Below are 13710 nucleotides of genomic sequence, written 5' to 3' on the forward strand. Positions count from 1 at the left end.
TGTTCTAAGGTATTTCCATTCTTTGTAATTTATTTTTCACTAGTTTTATTTTTGTTTGTTTTTTAACCAACAAAGTTTTTTTTAAGTTATGATATTATTCTTGTTTTTAAAAAAAAATTAAGGATACTTCAGGGGTAGGGACTGAAAGTGTCAACCACTGACATTATAATACAACACAACTTTAATGGATTATTTTCTCCAAAGTGAAAATACTTAATAATGAAACTTACAATTGGTTTAGTAGAACTTTTTATAATTAACTGATGAGGTAAAAGCATCATTCCTAAATCTTACTTTTTAACACAGCTTTCAAAGCAAATCAAGTTGTGTATCAGGACACATTTGAACTAGTTTAAACCTCCAAGTCTTTACTAAAATCAATATTTTCATACCTTTCACTAAAATCTGTGTAATAAAAATAATTATATATTTACTAAATATACAATATGAAACTGATCTTAAGAAATAAAATTGCATTATTATTATTATATAAGTCAAAAAATGAATTATGAATCTCTTCTACCTGATACATTTGACTTAACATTGACTCCCCTTCTTTGCTTCCCAGCAAATTGATTATAACTTGGTCCCCATATCGTTGTTTGATGATTGTGAAGTGTCTGTTTAAAATGAGGTCACTTCATTACAAAGAACTGTAGACTGAAACTTATGAATTTCAGTTTTAATACCATCTTAGCAGTATAAGTTCATGTATTATTTTTTTCACACATTTTAATACCCAACCAATGTATTCAATTCCAAGTTCTTGATACAAATTCTTTAATTTTATGTTTCAATGCAACTAGAACAGTTCTGTGTACTTATGAAAAGAAATGCTGTCAATAACATCAAGTTACTATTTCCATATTGAACTAAATTAGTATGTTAGCTTCTATGAACTTCAGCAAACTGCTTCAAGACAGATTTATTAACACAAGATCTTTCCCCTAATCTGAGGTGAAGTAGATTTTTTGGGTGGCAGGGAAAGGAACAAGAAATTGAGTAATTGTTTGAGGTAATGCATAAACTGTTGGATGTTCTGGAATCTGCTGTATCTAAATTGGCAATCAATATAATTGTAACATTTCTGTTGAGATTTGGGACCAATCAAAGATATAATGTGTGTAATTTAAATGCACACACCTAGATCAACAACAAACAAACAACAATAAATCCCAAGATACAACAAACTACAAAACCTTATATTGCTGCATACCATATTTTCTCAACATCAGCAAAAAAATAACCAACATTTGGAAAAAATTTGCAACAAAACACAACATTCCAGTAATCAAATTTATTCAAAAACCAGGTTCAAAACTAAAGTCCATATAATGTAAAACCTACACTGACAAACACAACACTAACATAATTTATAAAATGCAATGCAACAACTGCCACAACTTCTATATTGGAGAAACAAGTAGAAAAATGGAAACCAGATTCAAAGAACACAAAAAAAACACCTTCACATATTTTTGAACACTGCAAATCAAATAAACAAAACATAACCACAGAAAACACTCATATATTAAATCGAGAAACAAATATAAATAAACGCAAAATCAAAAAAGCCCTACTTATACAACAACTACAACCAAAATTAAATCAATATAAAGGAACACCTTTATACCTATACTAATTAATAATATAACATCCCTTACAACGCCCCCTACAATCCCGTACCCATATATACTCTCGTCCCTAAGACGCACCTGGCAACAGTCAGTTGCAAACTCTCTCTTTGTTAACCTGAACATGACCTAGAAAGGTCGAAACGTTGTTCTCTGCTTATCAATACAAGTGTTAATACTCATACCAGCTGTTCCGAGATACATTTTTGTGTAGAAAGGCATTTTAAAATCTGATTTTAACACGTAGAACTGTTTAATACATGTGGATACTTTTTTTTTTATAAAACATACAAAATTATTTGTCAGTTTTATTGGACTAAATAAAAAGCAATGTCATGAGCATACAAGAGGTAAAATAAATTAACTGTTTTTTTCTAGTAACTAAAAGAACATGATATTCTTGTATTCTCTCAATGTTTAAAGCAGAAGCATAGTGGTTAAGAATCCTCTACTATAATCTAATAAAAAAATTTAATGATAAATAAAGCTTATTCAAGATGTATCTGAAATTCCTTTGCTATTAAGAATAATTAAATTTTAAACTGGCATTTTGCAAAAGAAAGTGTTTGCACAGATCAAGACTAAATCAATGCTTGAATTATAACATGTAGAAGAAAGTGATTAATTAAAGAGCCAAATCAAAATTATTCTTAATAAAACTATAATCAAAGGAGAAAAATAACAAAGAAACAAAAGTAACAGAAAAAAACCCAGAGTCAAATGAAAATAAACTGAACATGAAGAAAGTTCACATTTACCACACACATGAAATTGTACAAAGAGCAGCAGTGTCGGTTAACTTTAATTAACAAATCACATCTTAAACTGTGATTAATTAACAAATTGAAGTTTCGTAGCAAAAATACAGATAGTCAAAAAGCCAAAATCACCATTTAATGCATGTTTTAGCAGACCTTAGAACAAAACTGATAGCATCTGCTTGAACTGTAGAAGTGGATAGACTCAGCACAAAGAATGAACTAAAACTACATGAAAGCCTCTCATTTAAAAAAATTCATACAAATTAAAAATGAGTCATGTTGCTGCAATCAAATGTTCCTGAATCAAAGAACTTTATTTTTCCTTTCACAGTTACTTATAAAAGCAAAATTTGCCATTAAAAATGAAGAGAATTAAAGGCAAAAACATGCAAACCATATGGCTTTCATTATCAACTTTACACTGATGAATACACACCAACAATTACAATTTCCATAACTCATCCATAATCAGTGATGTCATCCATAACTTCTCTCTACTATACATTAAATATCTGATGGCATTATACACTCACACATTAAAAGTATTATCTGGTATATTTTTACACCACAAGAGGGTGCTTTCATGGTATTAATAGAAAATTATGCCATGAAAGTAAAACACTTTTTCTTTCATCTTTTAAGTACAACTTTTTTTTTTAACAAATTCAGATCAACCCAGACACACAAGTCATTATGTGAAGACACTGTTCAGTTCTAGTAAAAGAGTGCTTCACATGAACAATTCTGTGCTTCCTCAATGAAAAAGAAATGACCCAATGTCAAAATGCTACTACAAACAGCATGAGTAAGATAAGTTACTCTTGTAACCCTTAAACAGATCTGCAGCTAAAAATTACTTTAAAAAACATTAAATAATTAAAGCTTTACAAGGTATAAAAATCACAAAAATAATATAAATTCCTTACTTCATTTATAGCATCCAATTAAGGTGAATTTTATACTGTGTTGTTGACCTACATTTTTATTGACCTCAGCTGCAAATTTTAAATATCTATTTATATCTGATAAATATTCTACAACAGAGAGTATAGGTCTACCTGTCAAATGCAGGCGCTGAAGCTTCACTCCCTCTGGACATTTTTACACGATGAGAACCAACCTGAAAATAAAGAAACATCTTCATGAAACAAAGTTCAACTCAATATTTTTCAGCTTTATTTACATTAAAAAATCTCCATTTTCAAAGAGTCTATGCTGCAATATATGCTAACAAAATTCTAGAAAACTAAAATATATACCACTACGTTGATTTGTTAAATATCCAGAAATCCACTTCCAGCACACTAGTTTAAGCTGTGTTCTATAAACCAGTGTTCAAATTTTTCAGCAACATTTTATTATTCCAGGTTCTGTGTAAATTAATATATATATATTTTTACTTTATTTTAAAACCTTTAAATTTTGTTTTGACAAATGAGAAAAGTCATGAAAAATGATCCTATCAATTAATATAGCACTTAATCTTTTTAAATGTCACACTGGCTAGGCTTAAGCATCAATCTTCACATAAAACTACTTAAAAGTAAGTCACGACACATCATCTAGGAAATACCCTTGAATGACCAACATAGAAATAATAAATTATTTCACGGTAGACATGGTCAATCAGAGCTGAAAACAGTTTCTTCAAGACACTTCAGAACAATTTTTAAATTATCTATCTAAATTGTTTATAATTTAGGATATTTTTATCAATATTAATGAATCAATTCTGAAATATTATGCTTTGTTAAAAGCATTAAGATATTACTTATGAAAAAGAATTTTTGCAACTTTGCCTATGTTTTCATGTTCACTGAACACAATAAGCATGATATTGGATAAACAACATGTCACTGAAAACTTTTGACTTCCAAAAATTCTTCCAAGTAAATCATATCTCTCAAGGTAATTACCATTTACCTCTTCGAAGTTTTTAATTATTAAGCCATCTTTGGGTATATGAATATTTCATTATATGATTCAAATCAAATACAAGCATACAGTTTTTTTCAATCAACATTTGAAAGTAAGTTTTAGATAAATTAATATTTTATTTAAAATAATTCAAACACACTAAATACTTATGTTTCTACAATGTCACCTGCTAACAGAATATTAAACTGTGCTCTAAGTGTTCAGTAAGTGTTTTTCATTGTTGGCTTTTACCACATACAGAATCCAAGATAATATTACCTCTTAATCTTTGTTTCAATATTTGTTTTTTCTGTGTGCCATTATTTTTGAGAATTGCATTTAGTATGTTTATTTTCATTTGTCATAAGAATTACAATGAATCTATTGACAAATAACTTTTCATTACTCTCTTTAACTTATAATATCAAATAACTTCTATTTTAAAAATAAATTGAATTTAACAATATTCTCATATGTAGTGAGCTTTCAAATGCATTATCTTGGGATTAACTGACGGCTCACAGACTCATTGAGTATTAAAGAAAATATTAGAAATACAAAAATAATGGAAATATACAGATTGTACTAGATTAAAAAACTCATGTCAAAATAATCACATCTAGGTCTATTATCACTCTCAACCTAATTTCAAAACATAAAATTTATATGAGAATAAAAATTATCTTTTCTCATTGTTAAGCCTAAACAGGAACTTACTAGGCCTACTTTCAATTTGAGTCTGCTTACAAAGCAGAAATCTTTATACAATAATAAAAATTAACTCAAGTCACTTATATTCCTGAACAAAAACTCAAATCACAATTGTAAACGAACTCTCAAACTTTCTCACAGATTATACTCTTGTCCAGTCACAACTAAGACTAATAAATTATCACTCGTTTTCTTACTCACTCGTACAGCTTAAAACTAAAGATTGCTTGAAAATTCAAATATTTTTGAAACAAAACATCCTAAATGTAGCATTTATAAGCAACACGCACACCAATCAAGCAATGGTACTTATCAGGCAAAACTGTAACATGTAATTAATAAATATTTACATTACAACAAAATAAGTATCACACAACATTTCAGCTAAATCTAGTATGAGTTGCACTTTTCCAGAATATTCTCTTTAGTTATAGTTATTGGTCTGTTTCAGTTCTTAATTTTTTTTAGAAGAATGTTTAAACATCTTCTTTTATATAGTTCTTGTCTTCCACTAACATTATTCTCACACAGTGTCCTACTTTCACAGTGGTATGAACACAGTAAATACAAAATAGTAAAAACCTCTCACTTTATACTTGTTATAATTTACCCAGACCTCCTAAAATTTGAGATCACACTTATAATACAGCAAATGACTGAAAACTGTACCTGACCTGTACACCTGGCTGTTCCCAAAACAAAGGTACCGACCCACGTGTCTGAACATAAGAAGATACTTGATCGTCCATGTAAATGACCTGTGGAAAAAACAAGATTTTCATACAAGTATTAAAATTACAAACCTTGTATTCTAGTTACAAAAAAAACTTAAAAAACAAGAACAATGAAGTTCAACATATTATTCATTTTCAGTATTTAGCTTCAGAAAAATCATGATATATCATGAAAAATGCAATTTCATTATTTCTGTTTTATTTTTTCAAGAAACAAAAATGACAAATTTGCTAATAGTTAATGATATATTTGAAACTATTTAACCATCAATGTAGTTTTCAAGAACATTAATGTAAACTAACTTTGTTGAAACTCATTCTTAATATCCAACTAGATTTTTTTCCTGTGATAACAGTCTCAACTTAACATGGTCTCCTATAAGGTTATATTTTATTGTATTCCAGCCCCTAAGGGCTACATGAATGGTTTGGTTTGTTTTGATTTTCACGCAAAGCTACATGAGGGCTAGCTATCTGCGCTAGTTGTCCCTAATTTAGCAGTGTAAAACTAGAGGGAAGGCAGCGAGTCATCACCACCCACTGCCAACTCTTGAGCTACTCTTTTACCAACAAATAGTGGGATTGACCATCTCATTATAATGCCTCCATGGCTGACAGGGTGAGCACGTTCGTGTGATGGGGATTCGAACCCACGACTCTCGGATTTCAAGTCGAGCACCTTAACCACCATGCTGGGCCGTTACATGAATGGAAATAAGTGAAATGTTCACACTGAATATGCCCACATGGACTAAGATTTGGTAACTCCACTATCCCTAAGGAGATGAACAGGATCACCATAATTCTATTCTACTAATATTTGATGCTACAAGTGCAAACACTTGTTGCATTAACCATACTTGCACAAGCAAAGGTTAAGTGTGCATGCTACAACTTTTTATAGTGTCATTCAACAAGGTATTATGTATTTGATGTCAGAGTTATCACCTATCCATGTTACCCTGTACTGTTAATTTTGTAAGCTAGTAGTAGATGACAGTAAATACCTGAAACTATGCACATATAAAGGTTGAAAAACAAACCCTTGATATGCATTTCAGAGGTTCCAGAAACTATGTAAATACAATGGGCAAACTACACAATGGATAAAAAAATCTTCATTCCTCACATGAACGTCCCCTTGTGCTTAGACTTGAGTCAGACAGACATTGTCAAAGCACACACATATCTTAGTTTGTGTATAAGGGGTTTATACACGTTACTCATATTTCACACATATACAAGTGGTAAATTTGTATTACAGTACATAATCTTTCTCCTATAAGTGTCAATAAATAATTATTGTCTTGGAAGAGCATTAATCCATCAGGGTGAAAAAATGCAATACTGTGGGGTCAACGTGATCAGCACTAATATTTAAGTATGTCCTGGATATTGTTTAAGAATCAAAGGGCTCAACTCTTCACCATGAAAATGTTCCTGCATTGTTATACCATTTCTACCAACTCAGACTGTCACAGCAACAAGTGTCTCATGTGGTATTCTTTATCATTTTAGTATCAATGCCGAAAATAACAAATTTTAACTCACTGGATGACACTAAGTGTCTACAATTTGCTCTATAAGCATCACTATATACATGTTCTTTCTGTATGCATCTAGAAAAAATTTTTGACTGGTTATCAAACATATTTGACAGTTTATGTAATGTCCTTCACAAAATATGTTTGCAAATGTTGATTAACTTGGAAAGAACTGGTTAACTAAAACACAGTCTGACATGTGTTAAACTTTATAAACTGGTACATGTGTTGTTTCCTTCAGTCAGTCACCAGTGATTGACCACAACAGTTACTCCAAGTGACAGACATAATCCTTTGACATTATAGGAAAATTTTAATGATACATATCTTTGAATATCTGGTCAAAGAAATGTTCTATAATAAGTGTTCCTTTTAAACAGACACCCATTAACATATCTCTTTGAAAATTGTGAAAAACTCTGATATAAAATTGATACATAAATACAGGACACTTGAAATCATCTACCACAACACTTTACCCACTTTATAAGTACTAATAAATGAAGTGTTTTAAAAAGAAAGTGTGGAATGATCCGAGTGGCCAATCACTGTAGTTTTCAAATATAACATAAATGTTGTCTTCACTTGTAAAAAGCTATATGTAGTTTTAATGTGCACAGTGAGTTTTGTTACATATTAATATTACAGTTACCTGTTCCGTTTCAACAAAATTTGCCACATGCCCATCATCATTCGATCCCCTGACGTTAAACCGTGTTCCAGCTCGCTCACAACTGAGGCGAGATATTACACATGCTCTTGCCTGTTGATGCCCAACATATATGGTTTTCATTTCAATACCTCCACACATGGCCTTAAGTAACCACTGAGCACAATCCACTCCATATCGTAACAGATGAATGTGTAACATACGATTCCTGAATAAAATACACAGATCATACTTCAGAAAAATCATAAACAAAATAATGACAATTGATTAACTTCTGATGTATCAAGTTTCAGTTAATCCTACTGATAAGCTTTCATAGGTAACAAATAAAATAGGGTTATATAAATAAGTTATTATTTGCACTTCACATCTGGAGATCAATGTCCGAAAACCTGTTGTTTGACAAAGCAGGTTCTCTCATTCATTTATAATTTTGTTGCATCTCTAACTTGGAAAATCTTTCAGTCTAATGGAAAAGCATACTTGACAATCAAAATAACTGTTGATAAAAATGGGTTATGTTCCTATTAGAGCATAATTTAATTCACATGCAAGCTAATTTCTTTAAACATAAGCCACTCAATTCAACTGCCATAAAATAAGCAACTGACAGATGGAGAAAAAACAGAGAACACTTCTGCATTTCACTTCAATATTTTCAACTCAATTTCTGAATTATTTTAATATAAAATTAATATACTTTAACTTTTCTTTATATTGAAAGTAACACAAAGAAAATAATACACAATCTGATGCTTTTTTGTTTTGTTTTTATTCAAGGCAACATACATTTATTTGTTGTTGCAGCTGAAACGTTACTGATGTATTCTAAACGCTATTTAACATACACCTGTTACGCTGTTACCATTCACATGTTCTTGCTACATTCTTGGTTGCATCAAAACCTTTGCTTAAATAATAGCTACATTGTTTTTGTACCCAGAATATTACTAACCAGCTTTTTTGAGGTCTTATTTCTGATGGTGTAATTTAAAACAATTCCAAGATGTCTATAGTTAAAGATGCTTTTTGGCATTACTACATTTAATATTCAATATAATACTTTGTTTTCCACATGATGAATCAGTAACAAGAAATTAATTTTTTGTTTGCTTATAAAATTCAAATTTACAAAAGTAGGAAAGTAATATGTTAAGTACAATGGTTTAATATGATTTATTAAACTTGTACTTAAGTTATTTGTATTGAATTACTAAGAAGAGTTAAGTATCAAGATTATCTAACTAGCCTAAGTTTATAAAATTACTAAGAAGAGTTAAGTATCAAAATTATCTAAGAAGCCTAAGTATCAAATTACTAAGGAGAGTTAAGTATCAAGATTATCTAAGTAGGCTAAGTATTGAATTACTAAGGAGAGTTAAGTATCAAGATTATCCAAGTAGCCTAAGTATCAAATTACTAAGAATAGTTAAGTATCAAGATTATCCAAGTAGCCTAAGTATCGAATTACTAAGAATAGTTAAGTATCAAGATTATCCAAGTAGCCTAAGTATCGAATTACTAAGAATAGTTAAGTATCAAGATTATCCAAGTAGCCTAAGTATCGAATTACTAAGAATAGTTAAGTATCAAGATTATCTAAGTAGCCTAAGTATCGAATTACTAAGGAGAGTTAAGTATCAAGATTATCCAAGTAGCCTAAGTATCGAATTACTAAGAATAGTTAAGTATCAAGATTATCCAAGTAGCCTAAGTATCAAATTACTAAGAATAGTTAAGTATCAAGATTATCCAAGTAGCCTAAGTATCGAATTACTAAGGAGAGTTAAGTATCAAGATTATCTAAGTAGCCTAAGTATCGAATTACTAAGGAGAGTTAAGTATCAAGATTATCTAAGTGGCCTAAGTTTATAGAATTATTTGACTTTAACAAACCACTTAATTCAGAATTTCCAAATGTCCTTTTATAGAATTATTTGACTTTAACAAACCACTTAATTCAGAATTTCCAAATGAATTGCGTGATATGTATCTCTTACCCATAACTCTCTCATCCTCTACATGACTTATTGCACAAACATCACAGCAATTTACACAAGCATTACCTTCTTCCCACAATTCAAAGCTGTAGCTGTGATGAAAATATAGTTGTGAGGAAAAAAGATATCTGAGGGGTAAGTGTCTGTTTGAATTTTTAGTTGTGAAAGATTTAAACTTAAATTTAAGTATTTACTTCTGAAATAATTAAAACAAGAATATTCACACCATATAGGATGTGAAAGCCATGAATACAAAAAAAGAAACAAAAAATACAAGACTGATGTTACATGGCAGAGAGATAATAATATGAACCACAAGAAATATGTAATCCAGTACTAGAAAATATCTTGTAAAACTGGATTTGAAGACCAAACCAGTCTTACTTAAGACTGGACCAAAAGGTATTCTTCTAAGCAGGGAACCACCATAACACACATTAATTCAAGTAAAGAGGTCAGTTTCTTTAGCAGTGTTGACTGAACCTGGGGAGTCAACAATGGGTTGTAAGTTGTGGAATAAACAGATAGGAGGAATACTACATTCTATTTCAGCAAAGGGAAAACTCTTGAGAGAGCAGCCCATGCATTTATTAAGAAGGGATATATCCAGAGCCAGTAGCCTCCCCTCTATCCAGTTAATCACTGACACAACTGACCAAGATGGTGGGTGCTCAGATAAAAAAACAATAAAAGACCGAGCATTCCTCAAATGAGGAACTCAACAGTGTGAAAACTGTATATTGTGAATATCAAAACATAAACAAGAAACAAAATCATGTATGATCTCCATTCTGGTCAGAACTGAGACACCTAATGATAATAGTAATGTTGTTTCCAGTGTTTCTAGCATCAAAATATGATGCAAGAGCATGCAGGCATAGATGAGAAAGGTACATACTGAGGCATCATCAGCCACTAAATATCATCCTCCTTCCACTTACAAAGAACAAAACCCTTTCACAGAGCTCCATTGTGAAAGGTGGAATTATGTCTAGGAAGAGCACAGAAGTACATGTGGCAAGTAAAAGCAATGACTGGATGAATCCATACATGGATTTTCACTGAAGGGAAGACCATTTATTTTTCTTTTATGGTATATAAATTCAAACAGTTGCAGGAAGAGCTGTATAAAAAAGAATATTGTAGCAAAATAAAAAGCACAAATGTTAAAAAGACAATCAAATTATGTCAGAAAAGCAAACCTCAAAAGATGATATGGCACTTTGACAATATGTCACGTGTACAGTGGGAGAGTGGATAATCAGGGGTAAATGGTACTGTTGTTAAATGTGTTAAGGACATTTGGAAAGTTTGATCATAGTTTTGTTAATAGGTTGTGTCCAAACTCAAGAAGAAAAAGTCTTCAGCATTTCAGAGGTAAGTTTACTCGATTTTAAATATGCTCTATGTGCTACTTGAAGTTTTGTCCTACTTCATTTTTATATAACAAAACCATTATTTAATTTTTTATCTTATCACATATGCATACACAGTATAAAAAACAAAGCAACACCAATTATAATTACGTATTTCACAATTACACGTTACAATGTAAAGTTTTAAGGCATTACACTAAAATTAATTCAAAATTATTACAAAACAGAGGAGTATCATCAGTTATAGCCTCACCAAAAAAACCTATTATCAGTCTCCTGGGTCCACATTCTTCTTTGGGCACAGAGAGTGAGGTCAATTGGGTCATTTACAGTAGAAGACCATGAAAAGTAGAAAGTGCCAGAGTTCAGAACCTTCCTCACCTCTTGAATTCGTTCCAAGTCCTGTGGATTGTTCCTCAAAGAAATAAAAGCAGTTTCGGTGATTCGAAAGATTTCCGAGTGTCCCAGTTTTCCAATAGACAAACAACCCATGACAAGAACTAGGTACAAAACTGTAGTTTCTCCTGTAAAATATTAGGAGAATTAAAAAAAACAAAAACTATTAATATGCTTAATGGCAGATCCCACATCTGTTGAGATAAAGTTCATCTTTTAAAAAAATAATATCAATATAGATACAACTATTTTAAAAAATACATGCAACTTTAGAGTCTTTAAAATCACTTAGTACAGAATAGCCATGAATACCACACACCTTACTATTGCTATTTATTTGTAAAAATGATTTGTCATGCAAGTCATCTTTCAAAGTCTCATTTTGTGGATAAAGATCAAATCTTCTAAAAACGGATTTTAAATTAGGAATGGGTAAATCAATTTCTATACCCAAAAATGGCAGGATGCAATTAGGTTAAAAAATTATTAGCTCCAATGTTTTAGAAACTTTTCTGCACACCAACATAAACTAATGTTAAAGCTTTTGTATTAAAAAATAAAAAGTGCATTATTATACTGATAACATGAAAAAAAAAAAAATGAAAACCTAAATGAGGCCAATATTTGTAGATGAATGCAACATGTCTCTTCACCATGCAATCCCAATTTTGAAATTGTGAAAAACAAAGAAAAATAAACTGACCATATCACTGACTGGAACCTGCAAGAAGACACTTTCATTACAAAACCCATGTAAATGTTCAGAATGGGGCTAAGTAACTGACCGAAAACCCAAAAATTATGATATATTTGGGAGCTCTGAACCCCCTAAGAAACCTCAAGATATGTAAATTCAACTTCCTTATTGTCTATCAATGTGTTGGGCAAACAGATATTTATAAATGAACCAATTTTCATCTTGATTCCTGTAAATAAGAGTACACCGGAAACCAAAATACACATTTTGAGTTACCTTTTAATTCCATAAAATCACTAAAAAGGCATCTAAACATCTGAGCAAATTAATTGAAACAAGTTATTTTACAATATTTTCAGCATGGAGGCCAGTGTAGGCTCACTGGACTCGCTGATTTCCCTTAATAGTCATTTTTTCACACAGACGGCATCATTATCTGTGTTTTGCAGTACGGTCGATCTATTTTTGGGATATATTGAGAAATATTACGGCATTCTAAATTGCATTAGAAGGGCAAGGAGACCAGTCAAAAAACAACTTCTTACCAACTCAATGAAAAAAAAACGGTATCAATGGGATCTGAAATACAAGAACTGGATGCAAGAACAATGGAGGAAGGTGTTATTCAATGATGAGACTCATTTCTTCGTACAGGGTCAAAGAAGTCTGCATGTTCGCAGATCTCCAGGTGAAAAACTTTGAGAATCTCACATCAATCAGTTCATAAAACATCCCTTGAGAAGATGTTTTGGGGCTTTTTCAGCTACTATGGCGTCGGAGGCTTACATATCATAGAAAGTATGATGCGAGGACCACAATACATCAAAGTTTTGCAGAGAAGAGTCGTTACAAAATTGAAAAAGAGATTTCCAAATGGATTTGGCATTTTTCAACAAGATCTGGCTCTGTGCCACACATCAAAACTTGTGAAAAATTTTATGACTACAAATTGAATAAAGATACTGGACTGGCCTGGAAACTCTCTGGACTTAGATCCTGTTGAAAATCTTTAGGCAATTTGTAAAGAAAGACTTTGAGGAAAAGACTGTACTATGAAAGATAAGCTAATTGAGGCCATAATTGAGGTGTGGTACCTCGATCCAAAAATTAGTAAAGATTGCAGTCAACTCGTGGACTCGATGCTAAAGCAGCTTAATGATCTTCTGAAAAATAAAGGTGGTCATACCATGTACAAATTTGTGAGTAATTTTTGGATTCTCAGAAATAAAACGCAAAAAATTGAAAAAAATCGTAATTTTCCATCTTGTTT

General features: G+C 31.1%; 1 protein-coding gene across 1 annotated transcript in view; it reads right to left on the reverse strand.

The window, feature by feature from the left end:
* The window catches only part of Synj (synaptojanin), a 91340-nt gene that overhangs the window by 36343 nt on the left and 41287 nt on the right, over window positions 1-13710 (reverse strand). Inside the window, exons 3-7 of the mRNA XM_076462699.1 lie at window positions 11601-11871; window positions 7954-8179; window positions 5698-5781; window positions 3454-3515; window positions 524-620 (exon numbers count right to left, since the gene is read on the reverse strand). Of these exons, the coding sequence (XP_076318814.1) occupies window positions 524-620; window positions 3454-3515; window positions 5698-5781; window positions 7954-8179; window positions 11601-11871 (740 nt within the window). The remainder of the gene's footprint in view (window positions 1-523; window positions 621-3453; window positions 3516-5697; window positions 5782-7953; window positions 8180-11600; window positions 11872-13710) is intronic.

This window comes from Tachypleus tridentatus, chromosome 1 (genome assembly GCF_004210375.1).
Source record: "Tachypleus tridentatus isolate NWPU-2018 chromosome 1, ASM421037v1, whole genome shotgun sequence".
Taxonomy (NCBI): Eukaryota; Metazoa; Arthropoda; class Merostomata; order Xiphosura; family Limulidae; genus Tachypleus; species Tachypleus tridentatus.